This window comes from Chiloscyllium punctatum, chromosome 32, assembly GCF_047496795.1.
Source record: "Chiloscyllium punctatum isolate Juve2018m chromosome 32, sChiPun1.3, whole genome shotgun sequence".
Taxonomy (NCBI): domain Eukaryota; kingdom Metazoa; phylum Chordata; class Chondrichthyes; order Orectolobiformes; family Hemiscylliidae; genus Chiloscyllium; species Chiloscyllium punctatum.
The window spans coordinates 43,810,799-43,832,826 of record NC_092770.1 but is presented as its reverse complement, the minus strand read 5'-3'; the positions used below and the strand labels follow the sequence as shown (position 1 = coordinate 43,832,826).

Genomic DNA, 22,028 nt, shown 5'->3' with positions numbered 1-22,028 from the left:
AGAATTTATACCCATCCCCAATTGTCCTTGAGAAAGTATTGGGCTTAGTTAAATTATATCACTACTCCATCTTTCTTAGATAAAAGCAGAAAGGTAGGAGTGTAAATAGCTAATTTCCTTGACCAAATTAATGCCAATTCATGCCGGGCCCCTGAAACTTATATATATCAGGCCAATTCACCTGATATTCACCATGACCTCAGGACATATTCTGAGAATAAACAAAGTCAAATTGTAAGGTTCTCATTACTCATTGCCTTGCCTGTATATCAGCTGATTGAGGGCTGATCATGTGTAAAACTTGCCTATATGCTAACTATCAGATGCTTTAGTATTGTGTTATGTTGCCAGAATCTGCCAGCCATTCAGGGGAGCCAGCATTTAAGTCCAATGGACCATTAGTTGAGACATTCTCACTCAGTATCTAATTGCTGAAGGAGCAATAAAGGACAACTTACTCTCCAGAGCTAACTCCGCTAATTATATCCCTTCTTTCCACCTCCAGGAAGTGGAAGATTGTATCCAAAATGTTTATTGCAGGTTTGATTTTTTTGTAAGCAATTTCATTCACAACACCTCCTTTACTACATCTGTGGAAAAGGTTCCTGATCAGCTAGAACAATGTGGTACCTGCATTGCAACAACTTACTGTCATATTAAAAAAGTCAATGCACATATTTTTGCCACAAGCAGCTGTCATTCTTGTTCTGAGGGTCTACCACTTATGGTTTCTTTTTCAATAAGTATAGTTCCTCCAATACTGGAATTAACTCTAGCCCAGTCATGTTAGCTGTAACCTTATTTCTTTCAAAGTTTGTCCTAGAATTCAAAGATTTTGTTCTTCACATCCTAACAACAGCTTACTTAATATTCCATTATACCTCGCACCTTCATGTCTACCCAACAGTTGCTGAATTCCTGATCCATGTTTAAATCACCTTCAGACCCAAGCATTGCAATGTTCATCTTTCCAGCCTCCTATCGACAGTAAACATCAGAACAGACAAAACTCTGCTCTGTATCTAAACCTGCACTAAATGCTGGTCATCTAACACTGTCTACTATCCTTAATTTGTTACATTTCAAAATCCCATTCTCATTTTTAAACCCTTTCACAGCTGAGTGTCTTTGTATCTTTCGAAGCTCTTCTTGCCAGCAATTCCTCTCCTGAACTCACTGTTTCTTGATGCTGGCTTATTGCGCATCCTTCACCCTACCTTTCACAGCTCTGGTTTCAGGGCACTTCATGACCCGAGTCCCCCCTCAAAACACTCTGCCTCTCTAATTCCTTCTCCTCCAGCTTTCTTAAAACCTATCTCTTTGACCTAGTTTTTGCTCACTCCTCCTAATAACCATGGTTTATGCCCATGAAGTGATTTGAAATATTTTACTTTGAAAAGTGCTATACAAGAGCAAATTGTAATACCTCTCTTGTCCATGATAGTTATGATAACCAAATAGCTGGGTGGTGCTTATATGCCAGTAGCAGCAGAACTGCAAATTACCACAACATTATAGGCTAACAAAAACTTAATTCCATGACCACTACCAAGCCAATACAGTAACTGATTGGCATGCCTATCAGTAGATAGGCATGCCAATAGTAGCACCAGGCATATACCAGAGAATGGAGTTATCTAACTAGCAAAGCTACTCTAGAGAACCCATGGTCCCAATAGTCCTTAATGGAGTGCCTGGGAACACTTGAATCCTAGGTATAATGGTCAGGAAAATTGGATGACACATTAAATACATCAGGATTCAGGACTCCTGGATTTTTAGAATTTCCCAAAGGGTTTAGTCTGCAATAGACAGAAGACAAAATTTGCAATGGTAAGAAACTGCCCAATCTGAAAGGTATCTGAAGGTGATATTAGTCCTTGCATCTCAAACTTGCTGAGATCAGTGATGGGGGCCTAGAGGTGGACAAGTATAACTGCTTTGAGTACCACATCTATGTTGACTGTTTGGACTGCTGGGCTGGTTGGACATGCTTAGTACTTACTTGTTGCAAGAATATAAATAGCATAACATCCTTTAGTTTTACAAAGTGACTTAAGTAGCCATTTTTTCCCCACAGATCCACAACAGGGAGAGGGGAGTAGATTGTGTGTCAGAGGACATGCCTTATGCCCATTATAAATTTTGTCCAGAAAATATTTTATTTTCCATAGGAAGCAGAAAACTAGAAGAAAAGTAAAACTTTTGTCTTTTATTTGTATAATAAGTAAAATTATTTTATTTTAATTAGTTGTGTAAAGGAATTTCTTGATACTGTACCTCATCGTGATTGGATTCTGATGAACCACTTGCTCCCTGGCTGTCTAAAGCTCTGTCCCTCACAGTACAGTCCATCTGTAAAGGGATCGGCAATGTGATTTGTTCTTCTGGAGACAAACACACCCTTTGAGAACATTTTTTGAAGATGTCTGTCTTCTTTTCCCCAGACATGTTCTGCCAGAGATGTGAAATTGCTTTTGATACAATGGGGAGGGTGATCTGTTCCATGGACACTATCCTATTCTCCACTAAAAGGTCCACAGTTTCTTTGTAAAAATTCAAGTATCTGCCAGAAGAAAAATACATGAGGAGAACATTTCAAAACAAACAACTTGGCATGTTTCAGCATCTAATATTTGCATTTTGTCTGTGAAGAGAAGCCTAGAAGTTGGTTAACCCTTCTGCCTATGGAACATGTATAATATTAGGAATTCTTAATCGTAAATATCACATGCTATCATGCCTTTGGTCCAAAATCACTTGTTAATTCAAAAACATGATACACTGCTGTGTCAGAATATCAACCATCAATTTGCATTTATTCCTTTGGTGTTCTCTGATTGTTTTGTGATGGGTTGCACTGCTATTCAGACATCCAGAACTCCCAAAATGATAGGGTTTCCCAATTCAGTGCCCAACACAGAGTTCCTAATATTATTATCATTAGGGACATTATTAGGATTATTAGACATTATTATGAAGACACAAATACAATTACATGTTTCCTAGAATTCAAATAACATGAAATATAGGTTGTATAATTACATGAAGAGAGGGATATGAGAGGACCAATCAAACCTGTGCCATTTGAAGCTATATCAGATTCAATTCACTTCAATCAACTGTACTCCCTACATGCCTTTCAGTGTGCTAATTACTGATGCATCAGTCTATGTACATCACAGAATCGGCACTTATTCTAATCAAAAAGAGGAATGTTTGTCCTGCAACAGATAAAGAATTGAATAATTTCCTCATCCGATTAGCACTTTGCTGTTGGAGCATTGCTGAAAATAGGAATTGATAGGGTAAAGGGTGGAGAAAGACAATATGAAGAATCTTTCTAACAAGGTGATTAACATTGCTGCCATGTGGAGCTTGCATGTTCTCCCCATGTCTGCATGGGTTTCTGGATTAGAGTGGTGCTGGAAAAGCACAGCAGTTCAGGCAGCATCCGAGGAGCAGTAAAATCGACATTTCAGGCAAAAGCTCTTCATCGGGAATACAGCTTTGATGAAGGGCTTTTGCCCAAAACGTCAATTTTACTGTTCCTCGAATGATGCCTGAACCGCTGTGCTTTTCCAGCACCACTCTAATCTAGACTCTGGTTTCCAGCATCTGCAGTCATTGTTTTTACCTGCATGGGTTTCTGCTGGATGCTCTGGTTTCCTCCCACAATCCAAAAAATTGGCAAGTTAGGAGGATTGGCCATGCTAAATTATCCACAGTGTCTAGGGTTGTGCAGGTTGGGTGGATTAGCCATAGGAAATATGGGGTTACAGGGTAGGGAATAGGAGGTTGGCTCTGGCTCAAAGGCTTTTCGGAGGGTCAGTGCAGACTCAATGGGCTGAAAGGCTTCTTTCCAAATTGTAGGGATCCTATGATTGTAGAAACTTGTATTTATTTTTCACTCCACATTATTATGATCTATGCAAAACTAACCCTTCAAATTCTATGAGATCTGCTGAGGATTTCACAGGAGACTGGGAATAAACTGGTTTCAAATCACTCTCTGCAGGGTGACCTCTGTATTCTCTCAGCCACTGCCAAAGAGCCATCCTCGTCTTACCAGGTAGATTTGCTGATGCCAAGTCACTGTGAAGGCAGGAAAAGCATTGTTACGGATGTTAAGCGATAAAAAGAGAAAAAATGGTTAAGAATGCAAAAGTCATTAAGTTCAGGGACACAATCTCTCCAAATGTTGCAATTTGGTCATTTAAAATCAGAATATTATAGACTTTGAATCAAAATTTTTAAAAGGTGTATTTTTATTAAGATTCTTATATTTCAAGAGATAAAACTAGATTTATGATTTCAAAATGTCTGCTTTATACTCCGTAATCTTCAATGGTTAAAGCATCACTAATCTTTGTATTAAGTGGGAATGCTGCATTCCTGTTACACATTAATGTAGCAGCAAACATAGTAACTGGGTGTACATCTGTTGAAATTGCACTGCCATTCAATATATTAATTAACACTATATTAATGTTCCAACATTTTTGTTCTCTCTAAGTTAATCATATGTTACCTACTGTTTAAGGTAGTCCTCATTCTTTAAATCTACTATAATCAATATACACAAATTGTCAAATTATATCCAAATAGACTGGGAAGTAGGAAAATCAAGTAAACAATATATACTGTTACAATTCTCCTGGGGATATCATATACCAAAATAAACAAATTTACTAAATGCTCCGCAAATGAAAAAAAAGACCAACAAAAATCCTTTTTAATTTTGTTTGCAGTTTTAACACAAATCAATGAACGCAAATTAAACAAGAAATATGATTTAAAATTCAAACAGAAATGGGCACATTTCACTTTAAATAGTTGACACAAAGATATCATATAACCACAAGCATTTGCATCATGCCTTGCACAATTGTTGTAAGACATAATGACACAGTTCCATGATCCGCTGTTCTTTATTCATGCCAAATAGGTCATTAGACCTGTCTGATGATAGCTCTGACAGTCTAGTTTCACAGGTACAATTATCATTAGCAAAACATATTTCTCTGGACCCTCTATCCATGGCAGCCCCGATGATGCAGCTTTCCAGAGTTTTATATTAACCAACCTTAACACCCTGGTTTACAGTTGGCATTCTGGAAAAAACACCCATCTCTGAGCTACATAAATAGGTTTCTAGGATTTAGACCTTACAATGTTTCCAAAACTCCAGTCTCCTTTTCTCCCAAACAGAAAAACTGCCACAAACACAGAGAATTGTGGAGAGACTCAGTAGATCTGGCAACCTTGTGGAGAGAGAACCAGAGTATTTCTAGTCCAATGTGATTCCACTTCCTGATCTGTTCCTAAAAGTGACTTGCTTCTTGTCATGACAAGAATCATCTATGCCCCTCTTTTTGTCTCTCCATGCTTTCTGTGTCTGCATGGACATCTTCACCCTCCAGCTCCTCTGATTTGTAGCTGCCTTTTTCTGGCTGCCATCCACGTAGCTTCTGGCATTACTTCCTTCCAGGTCAAGGATCACCAAGTCACATAGACCAGCATTTCAATCCCTTTTACAATTGATGCAACTCTTAAAATTCTTTTCATACATTTGTGATATTCAGATCAATAATGCCACTCACTACTGACACTGATGCTGTCCAGGTCTGTGAGCTGTGGTGTCATCCACTTCCTGTGCAGCCCACATGGCACATAACCTTGAGATGCATGTTCGAACAGGCACTTTCTGTGTGCGCAGGAAGCCAATTAAAGACATTCTATCTGTCACACAGCTCTATCAGTTGGTGCTTGCCCATTTCACAAATTTGAATTACGAGAATCTATTCAATTAAATTTCACTCACTTCAGCTCCAATGTGACTAAAGGGCCAGGCACACAACTTGCTGATAAGCTGATTGTGAAGAACATCTATCATGGCAAAGTATTTGAAAGTATTTTGGAGTGAGTTTCTGAATTTGACTGAGAGAGTTGCTGCATCGTTACAGGAAGGGCAGAGGTGTAAGAGACCTGTCCACACAAAAGTGGGAATGAGTAAGAATACAGTAGTAACAGTGCCTCTGGATCATCAGCACAAAAGGGGGATGATGGAGCGGCTGTGAAGAGTGCAAACTCTGCACAAAGTCAGAGCCAAACCTTTGCATGCGCCTTGACAGAGATAAGAAACCACAAGGCAAATCTGCCAATGGACCCAGCACCCTGATTCACACAACCACTAGTGACCTCCTGCACACCATCCCATCAAAGTTCACATCTGAGTCCTCTGCAGTGGCTTGTCTACCAGTAATTCTCCTCTCTCCAGTATTAGTCCAGCTTGCCAATGATTCACTACCTATAGATCCCAACTCTATAGAGTCTATCAGGAATTAGATTAGATTACTGACAGTGTGGAAACAGGCCCTTCGGCCCAACAAGTCCACACCGACCCGCCGAAGCGCAACCCACCCATTCCTCTACATTTACCCCTTTTACCTAACACTACGGGCAATTTAGCATGGCCAATTCACTGTGGGAGGAAACCGGAGCACCCGCAGGAAACCCACACAGACACGGGGAGAATGTGCAAACGCCACACAGTCAGTCGCCTGAGTCGGGAATTGAACCCGGGTCTCTGGCGCTGTGAGGCAGCAGGGCTAACCACTGTGCCACCGTGCCGCCCATTAATGTATGGTGCCAGTAGCTGGACATGTGTTCTGAGTGCTTTATCAATGGGTGTTTCTTCTTTATCAATAGTATGGTTTTGCTCTCAATGCTTCTCTTTAAGCTTGGTCAGGTGGCAGTCTTATTTATTTGAAAGCAAGAACTCAATTGGGTAGAGTTGAGATGGGTGAAATGGAAAGCAAGAGGTCCATGGTGACACATTTTGCAACTTGTTCATTACGCCAAATAGCAGGACAAATGTGTGTTGGGATTTGAGAAGGGGCATGATAGGAATATACAATCATCTTGAGTTTTTGTGGCAATAATGCACATCACGATCTTTGTCAGGCTGATTTGGACTATCATCTGCTCCATAGGATTCAGGAGATGCAAGTTTCCTTGTTCTCCAGTTGTTGTGGTGTGCTCCTGACTATTGTATTCCACCTTGACCTGTGAGAGAAAGGGAAGAATGTCAGTACTTTTCCTGCCATATGTAAATAGTTAGAGGTAATGAGATGTGGATGTGATATTAGTGATACTGGGAGGTGTGTAAAAGTAAGGTGGAATTTTACGGGTCAGTGAGAGTTCTGAGTACCAAGGAATGTTGATAACAATGTAATGCATTATGTGACATGAGATATTGGTGGCATGGTGGATGATGTATGTCATACGAAACTACATTTGTTGACTTTGACCACTTTCCTGGTTAATTAAATGTCTTATGGTGCTGCTGTCGGACCCTCAGAAAAAGAGTCAGGAATTGACCTCATTGGTTTCCCCAGTTCCTTCTGAGTATTGTCCTTCAGGGCCTCTTGAATCCAGTGAGACCATGGCATCTTCCTCCTGCCCATATCCACCACTAAGGGTGCTGCATCAGGCACTCTGGGACATAGGCATTCAAAGTCTGTCATTTAGAATTATAGCAACAGTACTCAGTGGTAGCCTTTTGCCATTCAGTATAGACTCTCATTTAGGATAGCTTGACTTGAAGAGCAGAAGGTTGATTATTCCATGAGGAGGGATCCTACTGTCTGCAGAAACGAGCCAGCAATGCAAAGTCAGCCTTATGCTACAATTAGGTAAATGAGGTGACCGCATCAAGTTTGACTGGTGTTTGAACAAGTTATGCCACCTGACATATAAAGAAGGATGGAGTGTATCCCTAACCTCCCAGCATAAAAATCAGACTTAGCCTACCCTGAAGTGACTACTGCTGGACTGAAGCCAGTCCCCTGAAGTGGAGGAGCCACAGAACCAGACAAAATTAACTTCAGCGTCTTGTCAGGATCAGGCTAGCAGCAATTGGCAAGGAATTTGGATAGACTGAGTGGAGTTAAGGGAATTGAGCCCGATGGGAAGTGGAGCTCTCCAACGGCCACTGAGTTCCTGAAAAGCAGACATCCTCCTTGCCTGTCACCAGTCCACTTACCACTTGGACATTTGGCAACAGTATCCTCGGCTGCAGTTAATTTTCCAGCAGCAGTGAGAAGGGGTCCCTTAAAGCCATTTAAAAGACCTCATTGGTGCACAGGTGAGCAGGCCACTTCACACCTTTCCCAATGAGAGTAAAATCACAGTGGGAGTGAGAATGGAATGGTACGCGATGAGCATGTGCCATTGCCATGAACCTAACTTGATGTCTCCTCCACCCAGCTGCCAACCAATTCCAGGAGATCAAAACAACTTCAGCCTTAGAACCTAAGGCAGTAGTAAATATCTTTATATTTCCTTCTATCTCCTTACTATCCTTTCACTAGGATGTATAAACCAAACCCTCAAAACAAGAACAACTTTTCCCTCTTCTAAATGGTGGACACCTCCCTGTGTTCAGCACAAAGACACATTTCAGAATCCGTTTGCCCAGTATAGCTTTATGTTAACTGAAACTCCGACAACAAACTCCTTCCTAAAGTGTGACGATTCTTCAATGGCTTTGCCTTCAAAATGTTAAAGGAATTTCTGACTTTTTAGATACATATTGGTGGGTAGTACTGTGAAAGACAAGGCCAAGAAAAACACACAAAAGTTCTGATTTAACCTGGGGAAGGAATCAGGTGGCTGATGTTCAAGAAGAGCTGAATCTCTTCCCTGACCTCTGAAGTGTGAGCCCCAAGATAATTTAGTCCTTGGTTTTCATTTATATGCTTCAATTAGTTGTCTTCTTGAAATCAGCAACAAGTGACAGTTGGCTGGTGGATAGGAGCAGAATGTTGAGTGGTAGGAGGCTGCTAGGAGGAGCAATGAAATGATCCCTGTTCTCACTTATATTGTGAGAAAGAGATTTAGAGATGTCACATTTATAAAACAGGATGTTGAATGGTGACAGCAAGGGAGTGCACCTGGAGAAATGGGACCCAAACTTTCCTGATACTGAAGGGATACACTTGTCCTGCAAGGAAAATAATGAAAATTTAAAACTACCCCTTCACGCTTCTTCTGACTAGTTCAGTCTAGCAGGAAACCAGAAGAACTCCCTTGTTCAGGTGATTATGTAATCAAAACTTGACGTCCCTATTTAAAGAACAACTCTGCAGGCAAGAGGCAGACCATCAGCCGTCAGGTTCCTGTCTGCTCATCCACCATGGATGCATGATGCTGCTATTAACCAAACCTAACACAGCAACCAATATCATAGCCACAATGGGCTTACATCACCCAATTAAATGTGAAAATACTGAAAGTTTGTCTTAAATTGGATATCAATGCCTGCCATTCCCAACTGGAACACACAAAATAACAAAAAAAAAACAAATTTAGCAGAGATTTTGTAGTTCAAGCTATGATTATGACTATCATCAAATATGACAGGATGAAAAATGAATAATGAAGTTCACATCAGCTGTTAATATTCAAATGAGCTGTTCATAATGGGACAAAGCAACTTGGAGCATTTTCACAGAGCAAGGTTAAAAATCTCTCGTTCCAAGAGGCCTTGCTCCCTTCAGATTATGGAAGTTCAAACAGGTAAACTGGAATAATGGTCTCATTTGAAGGAAAGGCAGTATTTTGGTGTTCAAACTGAATTAATTATTCCTATAATAAGTATATCTGTGATGTTTGTCATACTGTACCAATGCTCCTTGTAGTAACTGATGTATTGCTCTTTTACTTCTTCCAGGTTTGACGGATGACCATCTTCCAAGTGATATGCTTCTGTCATTTTGCAGGGTATCAGAAAGGTTAATCAGATTTGTAAAGGTCATAGCAGTTCTATTTAACTACAGTTTGAAACATTATTGAACAAGTTTTGCTTTAAGATTGCATTAAAAAAAATTGAACCAACGGGTGTAAGCCTTTTCATAAGAATGCTACAAAGCCAGAGCTGTAAAGAAATAACAATACTTTTGGATGTCCTGAAGGCATAAAAGCAACATAACACTGCTTTGTACCATGCATAATCAAGGATGCAGAGCATGGTGAGTGCGATAAATATGCCTTTAGCCACTCAAAAGTGAAACCTTTTAGAACTACAATGCCATTTATGATTATGTCTGATAGATATGGGAGTGGTGGACATTCCATCTGACTACAACCACACAGTCGGCTGGAGCACAACGGAAGCAATAATGGGAAGGTGTCAGACAGACATGGCAATAATTCTGGGGGATTTTAAATGAGATAATAGACATATGATACAGGAGCATAATTAGGCCATTCGGTCCATCGAATCTGCTCCACTATTCGATTGTATTCGATATGTTTCTCAACCCCATTCTCCTGTCTTCTCACCATAACCCTTGATCCCCTCACTAATCAAGAACATATCTATTCTGTCTTAGATACTCTCAATGCCTTGGTCTCCACAGTCCTCTACGATAATGAGTTCCACAGATTCACTCCTCACCTCAGTTCTAACCAATTATTCCTACACTTTAAGGCTGTGTTCTTGGGTCCTAGTCTCTCCTACTAGTAGAAGCATTTCCATGCCCACTCTGTCCAGGCCACTCAATATTCTGTAAGTTTCAATAAGATCCCCCCTCACTCTTCTCAACTCCATTGAGCACAATCCCAGAAACCTAAGCCGGTCCTCATATGGCAAGTCTTCATTCTCAGCATCAATCTTTGTAACCTTCTCTGGACCTTTCCCAAGGGCAACACATCTTTCCTTAAATTAGGGCTTAAAACTGCTCACAATATTCCAAGTGCAGTCTGATCAGAGCCTTATACAGGCTCAACAGTACATCTCTGCTCTTTTATTCTACCCCTCTCAAAGTTAATGCTGGCATTGCATGTGCCTTCCAAACTGTCAAATGAACCTGTATGTTAACCTTAAGAGAATCCTGAACTAGGCCCCTTTCTGCTACAGATTTCCAAAGCCTTTCCACATTAAGAAAGTAGCCTACGTTTCTATTCTTCCTACCAAAGTGCCAACCAGATATCCCAACCCAATCTAGTCCCACCTGCCAGCACCCAGCCCATATCCCTCCAAACGCTTCCGATTCATATACCCATCCAAATGCCTTTCAAACGGTGCAACTATACTAGCCTCCACCACTTCCTCTTACAGCTCATTCCATACAAGCACCACCCTCCGCGTGAAAATGTTGCCCCTTAGGTCTCTTTTATATCTTTCCCCTCTCACCCTAAATCTATGCCCTCTAGTTCTGGACTCCCCACCCCAGACTTTGTCTATTTATCCTATCCATGCCCCTCATGATTTTGTAAACCTCTATAAGGTCACCCCTCAGCCTCTGATGCTCCAGGGAAAACAGCCCCAGCCTGTTCAGCCTCTCCCTATAGCTCAAATCTGGCAACATGCTTGTAAATTTTTTCTGAACACTTCCAAGTTTCACAACATCTTTCCGAAAGGAAGGAAACCAGAATTGCACACAATATTCCAAAAGTGGCTTAACCAATGTACAGCCGCAACATGACCTCCCAACTCTTGTACTCAATACCAATAAAGGAAAGCATACCAAATGCCTTCTTCACTATCCTATCTACCTGCGACTCCACTTTCAAGGAGCTATGAACCTGCACTTTGTTCAGCAACACTCCCTAGGACCTTACCATTAAGTGTATAAGTCCTACAAACATTTGCTTTCCCAAAATGCAGCACCTCACATTTGTCTGAATTAAACTCCATCTGCCACTTCTCAGCCTATTGGCCCAACTGATCAAGATCCTATTGTAATCTGAGGTAACCTTCTTTGCTGTCCATGACATCTCCAATTTTGGTGTCATCGGCAAACTTACTAACTATACCTCTTATGCTCACATCCAAATCATTTATATGAATGTTGAAATGTAGTGGACCCAGCACCGATCCTTGTGGCATTCCACTAGTCACAGGCCTCCAGTCTGAAAAATAATCCTCCGCCACCCCCTCTGTCTTCTACCTTTGAGCCAGCTCAAAATGGCTAGTTCTCCCTGTATTCCGTGAGATCTAACTTTGCTAATCAGTCTCACATGGGGAACCTTGTTGAACGCCTTACTGAAGTCCATATAGATCATATCTACTGCTCTGCCCTCATTGATCCTCTTTGTTACTTCTTCAAAAAACTCAATCAAGTTTGTGAGACATGATTTTCCATGCACAAAGCCATGTTGACTATCCCTAATCAGTCCTTGCCTGTCCAAATACATGTACATCCTGTCCCTCAGGATTCCAACAACTTGCCCACCACCAACATTAGGCTCACTGGTCTATAGTTCCCTGGCTTGTCCTTACTACCTTTCTTAAACAGTGGCAACACATTAGCCAACCTCCAGTCTTCCGGCACCTCACCTGTGATTATTGATGATACAAATATTTCAGTAACCTCACATTTTCAAACGTTGTATTGACACTATTTTGCCCACTTTCCATGCCTGTCCCAATCCTTCTGATGCCTCCCTGCTTCCTAAACACGACGTGTCCCTCCATCTATCTTTGTGGCTGCAAACTGAGCAACAATGCCCTCAGTTCTTTTGTCCAGATTGTTAGTGTATAATGTGAATAGTTGTGGTCCCAACAATGCATCCTGCAGAACTCCTCTGGTCACCAGCTGCCACCCTGAAAAAGTCCCCCTTATGCCTAGTCTCTGCCTTCTGCCAGTCAGCGAATCCTTGATCAAAGCCAGTACCTTGTCCATAACTCCATGGGTTCTTATCTTACCCAGCAGCCTCCTGTGCGGCACCTTGTCAAAGGTACTTCTGGAAATCCAAATAGTTCAGATCCACTGGCTCTCCTTTATTTAACTTGTTCAGTAACTCCTCAAAGAATTCTAACAGATTTGTCAGGCATGACCTCTCCTTGACAAAGCTGTGCTAACTCAGCCTTATTTTCCCATGCACTTCTAAGTACTCTGCAATCTCATCCTCAATAATAAACTCTAAAATCTTACCAATGACAGAGGTCAGACCAACTGGCGTAGAATTTCCATCTTCCACCCCTCTCCCTTGTTAATCAGGGGCTTACATTAGCCATTTTCCAGTCCTTTTGAATCCTCCCCAACTCTATTGTTTCCTGAAAGATCACCTCAGATGCCTCCACAGTCTCCTGAGCTTTCTTCTTGAGAACTCTAGAGTGTAGTTCATCTGGTCTGGGTGATTTATCCACCTTCAGACCATTTAGTTTCCCCAGCATCTTCTCCTTAGTGATGGCTACTACACTTACCTCTGTCCTCTGACACTCTTGAAGTACCTTCTAACATGAAGAATGATGCAAAATATCTATTCAGTTCCTCTGCTATTTCTTTGTTCCCCATTACTACTTCTCCAGCCTCATTTTCCAGTGGTCCAATCTCCACTTTTGCATTTCGCTTATTTTTTATAAATCTAGAAAAACTTTTGCCATCTTCTTTCATATTATTAGCTAGCTTACCCTCATATTTTAGATTCTACCCCCTTTTTTTTGTTATCCTCTATGGGTTTTAAAGGCTTACCCATCCTTTGGCTTCCCACTGAACATTTTCACATTGTATACTTTTCTTTTGTTTATACCATGTCATGACTACCCTTGTCAGCCATGGCTGCCTCATCGTCCTCTAAATATGTTTCTTTTTCCCTGGGATAGATTTCTCCTGTGTCTCCCCAATTACCCCCAGAAATTCCTGACATCGCTGCTCCACCATCTTCTTTACCATGCTCCCCTTCCAATCAACTCTGGCCAGCATCTCCCTCATGTCTTTGTAGTTACTTTTACTCAACTTAAATAATATTATATTTTATTCTAGCTTCTCCTTCTCAAACTGCAACATGAATTCTATCTCCAGGTTCGTCTGGAGGCTCACCGAAGATGTTACCTAGTACGGTGATGAAATGTCTGAAAATGAACCTTCCAGCTCAGCGAGCAAACCTACACCCATGAATTCTATCATATTGTGGTCATTGTCCCCTAAGGGTTCCTTGGCTTTAATTTCACTAATCAAGTCTACCCCATTACACATCACCAAACCCAGAAATGTCTGTTCTCTAGTAGGATCTACCATAAGCTACTCCAAAAATAAACAATTCCTAAACATGCCACAAATTTATTTTCTTCTAATCTGATTTTCTCAGTCCAACTCCATACTGAAGTCCCCCAAAGTTAGTCTGAAACTGTCTTTCTTTCATGCCTTGTAAACTTCAATCAAGGCACCTCTAACTATTCTAAACTCCAAAGGAGCAGGCCCCACTCTGTCCAACCTTTCACAATAATTGGCTCATTGAAAGTATGAACCTAGTAAGTTACCTCTTAGCCAGCTCCAATGTATCTACATCCTTCCTTAAACAAGGAGACTGCACACAGTATTTGGGAAGTGGTCTCACTAATATTTTGCTAGACTGAAGCATAACATCCTTACTTTTATGTTCAATTCCTCTCATAAAACAGGATAGCATACTATTAGCCTTCATAATTACTTGCTGTATCCATACAGTAATGTTTTGTGAACTCATGCACTAGACCAATTATTACATCCCTCTGCACCTCTGCAGGACTCCGGAGTCATTTCCCCCTTTTAACAGTCTGCTTTTTTTTATTCTTCCTGTTGAAGTGAACAACTTCACATTTTCCCACATTATACTACATCTGACAAGATTTTTATCTACTCATTCAACCTATCCGTATCCATCTGCAACCTCTTTACATTCTCTTCACAACATGCTTTCCTAGTTATCTTTATGTCATCTGCAAATTCAGCTACCAAGCTGTTACTCCCCTAATCAGTCATTGATATAAAGTGTAAAAAGCAGGGACCCCAGCATAGGCACCTGCATAACTCCATTAATCAAACCCTGCCAATCAGAAGAAAATCCGGCCAATCTTCTATCCAAGCCAATGTTACCCCCCACACCATGAGATCCTGTGCTGCATAAATATCTTTCATTTGGCACTTGTCGTGTGTGTTCTGGAAATCCACGCTCATAACACCGAGAGCTCTTTATCCATAGAGCATGTTACTCCTTTAGAGAACTCCAATTAATATGATAAGCATAATTTTCCTTTTACAAAACCATGCTGACTCTTCCTGATTACCTTGAATTTTCCTGAGTACCAGGTATAACATTATAAATGATGAATTTTAATAATTTGTCCATGACAAAAATTGGCATATTGTTTCCTGCCTTTCTCTATTTTTAAATGGAGCAGTTATATTTGCTGCCTTTCAGTCTGACAGACTCTTTGCAGAATTCTGAGAATTAATTAAACACATTTACTATATTAGCGAGTTTTGAGAAAATTTTAGCTCAGGTTTAGGTTCTGGATGTAGGTTTGCTCGCTGAGCTGGAAGGTTCATTTCCAGACATTTCGTCACCATACTAGATAACATCTTCAGTGGGCCTCAGGAGAAGCACTGTACATGATTCCTGCTTTCTATTTATATGTTTGGGTTTCTTTGGGTTGGTGATGTCATGTCCTGTGGTGATGTAATTTCCTGTTCTTTTTCTCAGGGGGTGGTAGATGGGGTCTAACTCGATGTGTTTATTGATAGAGTTCCATTTGGAATGCTGTGCTTCGAGGAATTCTCGTACATGTCTCTGTTTGGCTTGTCCTAAGATGGATGTGTTGTCCCAGTCAAAGTGGTGTCCTTCCTTATCTGTATGGAAGGATACTAATGATCCTCTCTCACTAGTATCTTTATATACAGATAAGGAAGGACACCACTTCGACTGGGACAACACATCCACCCTAGGACAAGCCAAACAGAGACACGCACGAGAATTCTTAGAAGCATGGCATTCCAACCGGAACTCTATCAACAAACACATCGAGTTCGACCCCATCTACCACCCCCTGAGAAAAAGAACAGGAAATGACATCACCACAGGACATGACATCACCAACCCAAAGAAATCCAAACATATAAATAGAAAGCAGGAATCATGTACAGTGCTTTGCCTGAGGCCCACTGAAGATGTTACCTAATAGGGTGATGAAACATCTGGAAACGAACCTGCCAGCTCACCGAGCAAACCTGCATCCAGAACATTTACCATATCATTATCCATTTCATTTCAAGCCCCAGGACAATGCTTCCTTGCCAAAAACCTCAAGTGACCTCAGATGAAGTTAATTTGGAAGGGGGAAAGGGAGAACAAGAGTTGTTGAGCTGGAGAAATTCGCCTTCAGTTTTTCAGTGGTGGAAGGGATAGGTAGTGCTTCAGTCGTGGCAGCAGAAATGGGAGGAGTTGAATGTGTCCCACGTCCCCCTCATTCACTCTACCATCTTTACTTCCCTTAACCTCCCACTTATCCTCGGTCCTCACCCACCTCCTCCAAAACCAACGAGGAGAAAGTGAGGACTGCAGATGCTGGAGATCAGAGCTGGAAATGTGTTGCTGGAAAAGCGCAGCAGGTCAGGCAGCATCCAAGGAACAGGATAATCAACGTTTAGGGCATCAGCCCTTCTTCAGGAATGAGGAAAGTGTGTCCAGCAGGCTAAGATAAAAGGTAGGGAGGAGGGACTTGGGGGAGGGGCGTTGGGAATGCGATAGGTGGAGGGAGGTCAAGGTGAGGGTGATAGGCCGGAGTGGGGTGGGGGCGGAGAGGTCAGGAAGAAGATTGCAGGTTAGGAAGGCGGTGCTGAGTTCGAGGGATTTGACTGAGACAAAGTGGGGGGGAGGGGAAATGAGGAAACTGGAGAAATCTGAGTTCATCCCTTGTGGTTGGAGGGTTCCCAGGCGGAACCCTCATTCCGCCTGGGAACCCTCCAACCACAAAGGATGAACTCAGATTTCTCCAGTTTCCTCATTTCCCCTTCCCCCCACTTTGTCTCAGTCAAATCCCTCGAACTCAGCAACGCCTTCCTAACCTGCAATCTTCTTCCTGACCTCTCCGCCCCCACCCCACTCCGGCCTATCACCCTCACCTTGACCTCCCTCCACCTATCGCATTCCCAACGCCCCTCCCCCAAGTCCCTCCTCCCTACCTTTTATCTTAGCCTGCTGGACACACTTTCCTCATTCCTGAAGAAGGGCTGATGCCCAAAACGTTGATTCTCCTGTTCCTTGGATGCTGCCTGACCTGCTGCGCTTTTCCAGCAACACATTTTCAGCTCCTCCAAAACCCACTCAAATACCCTCGTCCTTTAATCAAACCAGCATCTCCCTTAAAACAGTAACATTAGAACAGTAATATAATCTATAATACATATATAATTATTTATAATAGCCAAATTAAAAAGGTGGCAACATAGGTAATAGATGGTGATTGAATACTTCATAGCACATGTCAAATAGCAAATGAGAGAAAGCTAGGTCCCAGTCACTACTGAATGCAGAGGGTCATCAGATCTCACTAAATTTCATAACAAATCACAATTGTTCACTTCTGTTGATCTGGTCTTGGTACTCTCTCTCACGAACTACTTCACCATGGACTGCCTCAATGACTTCTCCCATTTTGGTCAATCATTCTCCTTTGCTTACCAGCTCCCTGGTTGTCCCTGTACGCATTCACAAGCATAACTCTAGCTGATCATCAACAGCTAGTTTCAATGAGCTGATCTTACCTCATTTTCTTTCCTTAAACTCCAATCTTGTTTAGTTATATCAAACAAATACTGCTGGTAAGCTTTTCAAATCCCACGTTCTCAGCTGTAGTGAAGTATAAAGCTTGCATAGTTCTTCTAAGCATCTCAGAGCCTTCTACAACCCATAGCTTTTCATTTTCCCAACACACAAGGGCTCCTTCTGAGGCCTGACTTCAACACATACCTACCCACTAATATCTGGGAATTCTTCCTGAGTTCGAATAACATACAACCTTCCAGACACTCTTGACTCCTCACTTAGTACCCTACGCAGACTCTGTAGATCAGCTGCCTGTCCAGACAGCTAAGTGCAATATTCCTAAAATGTCTACTTCTGTCATTCCCTTACAATCTCAGTTCCTGCCTGTAACCTTTGGATATCTTCTTTAGTAATTTCCAAACTGTCCTGAGTGACCTATCAAAAAGCTGAAAATAAGCTCCTTCCTCTGTTGCTGGGTAAAACTGAATGCTACCACTAAATAACTCTTGACACGATTTTTTCCATAAATGCTGGCTTGCTCAGTACAAAAACAGATACAAATAGAGGACTTCATTACATTTGTAGACATGCACCCCTCAATACTTTGCTTCTCCACCCAATTCTCTATTTTCTTCAGCACTCAACAGGCAACTTTTAAACCAAACTCAACTAGATGTATGAATTTAAATTCACTGCATTACCAGAAATCAGTGACCATTGTTTTTGTTTGCTGACATTTCACTGAATGTGGAATTTTTTAAAAAACTGAATTAACATAATACTTCTGCATAAGGTAAATGGCAGGTATCTTTTTCCTAGGGTGGGGAATTTCAAGACTAGGGGCCATATTTTTGAGGTGAGAAAAGAATGATTTTAAAAAGACATGGGGGCAATTTTTTAAAAACAGAGAGTGCCCCTTGTGTGGAATAAACCTCTAGAAGAAGTGGTGAATGCAGGTACAGTTACAATGTTTAAAAGATATTTGGATAATTACATGGATAAGAAATGTTTGGAGGGCTATGGGGGAAGTACAGATAGGTGGGACTAGTTTAGTTTGGGATTATGGACTGCATGGACTGGTTGTTTCTGTGCTGTATATGTCTGCATATACTGACCTTTAAGTTTCAGCAAAGTTTCTAGCTTTCGTTCTAAGTCCAAGATGTAATTCTTTGTCTTACGCAGTACCTGCCACTTCAAGTAAAATACAGTTTATAGTAAATGTTTAGCCAAGCCATAGCATAAAGAAAGTCATTTAATTCTATGGTATCAATTCAGATGCAAGGACTGTTTTTAAAATCAAAGCAACAGGGAAGGTTGCATGTTTTATTCCTCATGGCAACTACTATAAAGTACAGATTAGGACGAGGAGAACCATTCTGATGCTGTCAATTTACCTTTTGTTATATTCTCAAACCAAAGGGAAATAGCAGGCTTTATAGGCATAAAGTGAAATAGATACAATATAATTTGTTTCTTACAGTATTGTTTTTGTAATTTACTATATTTCATCTCTATCTTAAACTGTAAAATGCAACATTTTGTACAACAAATACTGACAGACATAGATAACTTGAAATTTTGTAATATAAACAAGATTTCAATTTCTATAAGTTTGTTGATACATAATTAAAAATATGAAAGTTACCGTCTGATGTTTCCTTGAGACCCTTTTAACTTACGCACGAAATACTACACACATCAAAATAAAACAAAGAACTGTGAATGCTAGAAATCTGAAACAAAAACAAAAATTGCTGGAGAAACTCAGCATCTGTGGAGTGAAAGCAAAGTCAGCATTACTTAGATGAGTGACCCTTCATCTGATGGACCTCGAATATTGACTTTGCTTTCTCTTCACAAATGCTGCAGATCTATTGAGTTTTCCAGCAATATCAGTCTTTGTTATAAACCAGATCATATTCGATTCATTTCAGGGGACAAACCACTGTTGGTCAATTTAAACAAGAAATACCTTTCTGATCAAAAATCATTTGAGCTGAAATGTGGACTCTATTTTTCCCTCCATAGCTACTGTCTGAGCAGCAGAGTATTCCAGTTTTTACTTCAGAATTTCACATATGCAGTATTTTATTTTTAAACTGATGCTCGAACCTCTCTTACTTTTGAAGTGGTCCTCTTGGTCCTCTTGGACTGAGGACATACTGTGTCCCGTAGATGATTGAAAAGACCTGCCAGCTTTGCACGGTGTCGGGCTTGAGAAAGGCGGCGACGAGCCACCCGAGGCTCCACTTCTTGCAGCATTGCCAAAAAGCTAGGGCTAGCATCTGTGTAAGGACTAGTGCATTCTCCAGAGCTCTCCATTTAAATCTAAAACATGGACGTATACAGACATGTGTAAACTTTTAAACATGACTAGCAGATCTATCCATTTCATAGATTAGACTTGTGGAAATACTTTCTGTAATACTGTCCTATGAAGTATTGAGGTACCTGTACATGATTGATGATATTTCTCAATTAGATTCTATCTAATTACTCATAGGACTCCATTGTCTGTTTCAGTAGTTTATAAAGTATCTGAAGTGGGTGATTTAAATAACACAGTCTAAAATAACTGCAAAGAGCCTGGCATCCTGTCACCAAATCACCCTTTATTTACATGTGCACAATACAGGGGTCTGACCAGCCAGCTCAGAGCCAGTCCCTAGAATGAGGAGACTCTCTGAATCTTGTGTCTATACCTGTCAGTCAGAGCTCCTTGGTTGGCCCAGGTTAACAACCCCAATCAGGGATCTCATGGTCGGTAAGATCTACCTGGTCCTCATTCAAATCACTTCAGAATCTATAGCATAGAATCTATAGCACTGACTGAAATGTGCATAAAATATTCTCCACATTTTGAATCCAAATTTGACATTTACCCACTACACCTGGCTATTTGTTTGTTTTATCCTTCAGGTATACACCTCATCATAATTACTATATCCCTAACGTGGCAGTATCTGAATGTTTCAATGTCATATTTACAATATCTAAGAGAAAACGTGCTTATATACACATGTATAATATATGCAGTGAACAGTGGCCTTAGCAATTCAACTGTTAGCAAACAGCAGTCCTCCATGTTAATACAGTACATCCTCAATGACAATGCAACAATGGATCCTTGATTTAGAAGTTGAAAGTTTAAAAGCATTGACAGGTATGTCAAAACAAACTAAGGTAAGTTTTAGAGTGATAGAGTTTCGCAACATGGAAAGACGTCCTTCATTGTTTCCACACCAGTTATCAAACACTAAGCCCGTAGTCTTGTATAGCACTTCAAGTCTAATTACTTTTTAAATATTGTGATGGTTTCTGCTTCAGGCCATGACTTCCCGCTACCCACCACACTCTGGATGAAGAAAATTCTTTAAATTCCAACTCTTACCTTATTGATATCTCTAATGGGAAAAGCTTATACCTCTATCCCTCATAATTTTGTACAAATCAATCCGATTCCCTCTTGGCCTTTTTCTGCTCTAAGGAAAACAACCCCAGCCTAGCTAGTTTTAATTTTCTATCACTCATTAAAAGGACAATTGCAATCCGGTGGTAAGGAAGTTACTGTTCACAATTCATATACGTAAAGTATTTAAGTAGTTCCTGGCTCAGTGAATGATCATTTTAAAAAATCTGCTTCAATACCAAACACAATACGTAAAAAAGCAGTAACGGATTTCTGACCATTGCCTTTCACTGCTCCAACCACATGAGGGAGTTAACAAGGGCACCAAGAGGTCAGTCCCCAATGTAACAAATGTTGGACTGGGGTGTACAAAGTTAAAAATCACATAACGTCAGGCTATAGTCCAACAGGTTTATTTGGAAGCACTAGTTTTCGGAGCAAGGAGCAGCCCTCCGAAAGCTAGTGCTTCCAAATAAATCTGTCGGACTATAGCCTGGTGTTGTGTTATTTCCAATGTAACATTCATCAAAGACTTCATCCTGAATACTGAAACCAAGTACAAAGATTAACCAGACTAGATATTGTTTTGTACTAGTGTCATGATGATTTTCTGATAAACTATAATCTGAATATAAAACCAAACCTAAGTCTGACTGTGATACTTATTGTCATTTGTAATAGAGCACAGTGACCATATTACACAATTATCCAAAGTATAATAAACAAGCCCTGCAATTCTAGCCGGGATTTTTAATCACATCTGACCGCTTTCACTCCTGATTCTGCTGTTCGTCTCTCTGACCTCTCTCTCTCGTGTTGCTGTTTTTCTCTCTTTCACCACTCTCGTGTTGTTTTCTCTCTGACTTTCACTTTCTCGCTCTCCTGTTGCTGTTTTTTTCGCTTTCACCTTCACTCTCCTACTGCTATTTTGCTCTGACTTTCACTCCTTTCTCTCTCTCTCTCTCTCCTGTATGTTTTTCTGCTCGCGCCCTCCGCATATTGTTTTTGACACCTTTCGTTCCATTTTCTTCTTTGGACCAATAGGAAGCTTTCGCGTGCTCCGGGTAGCAACTCATCAGCCAAT

The 22,028-nt window shown here is 40.8% G+C and overlaps 1 protein-coding gene across 1 annotated transcript in view; it reads right to left on the bottom strand.

Moving 5' to 3' along the window:
* LOC140458293 (stimulated by retinoic acid gene 8 protein homolog) overlaps positions 1-21,792 on the bottom strand; it is a 37,250-nt gene extending 15,458 nt beyond the window's left edge. Inside the window, exons 1-7 of the mRNA XM_072552695.1 lie at positions 21,747-21,792; positions 19,657-19,863; positions 18,651-18,726; positions 9,690-9,771; positions 7,000-7,068; positions 3,943-4,095; positions 2,281-2,566 (exon numbers count right to left, since the gene is read on the bottom strand). Coding sequence (XP_072408796.1) covers positions 2,281-2,566; positions 3,943-4,095; positions 7,000-7,068; positions 9,690-9,771; positions 18,651-18,726; positions 19,657-19,857 — 867 coding nt within the window. The 5' untranslated portion in view covers positions 19,858-19,863; positions 21,747-21,792. The remainder of the gene's footprint in view (positions 1-2,280; positions 2,567-3,942; positions 4,096-6,999; positions 7,069-9,689; positions 9,772-18,650; positions 18,727-19,656; positions 19,864-21,746) is intronic.
* Between the last annotated feature and the right edge of the window lie 236 nt (positions 21,793-22,028).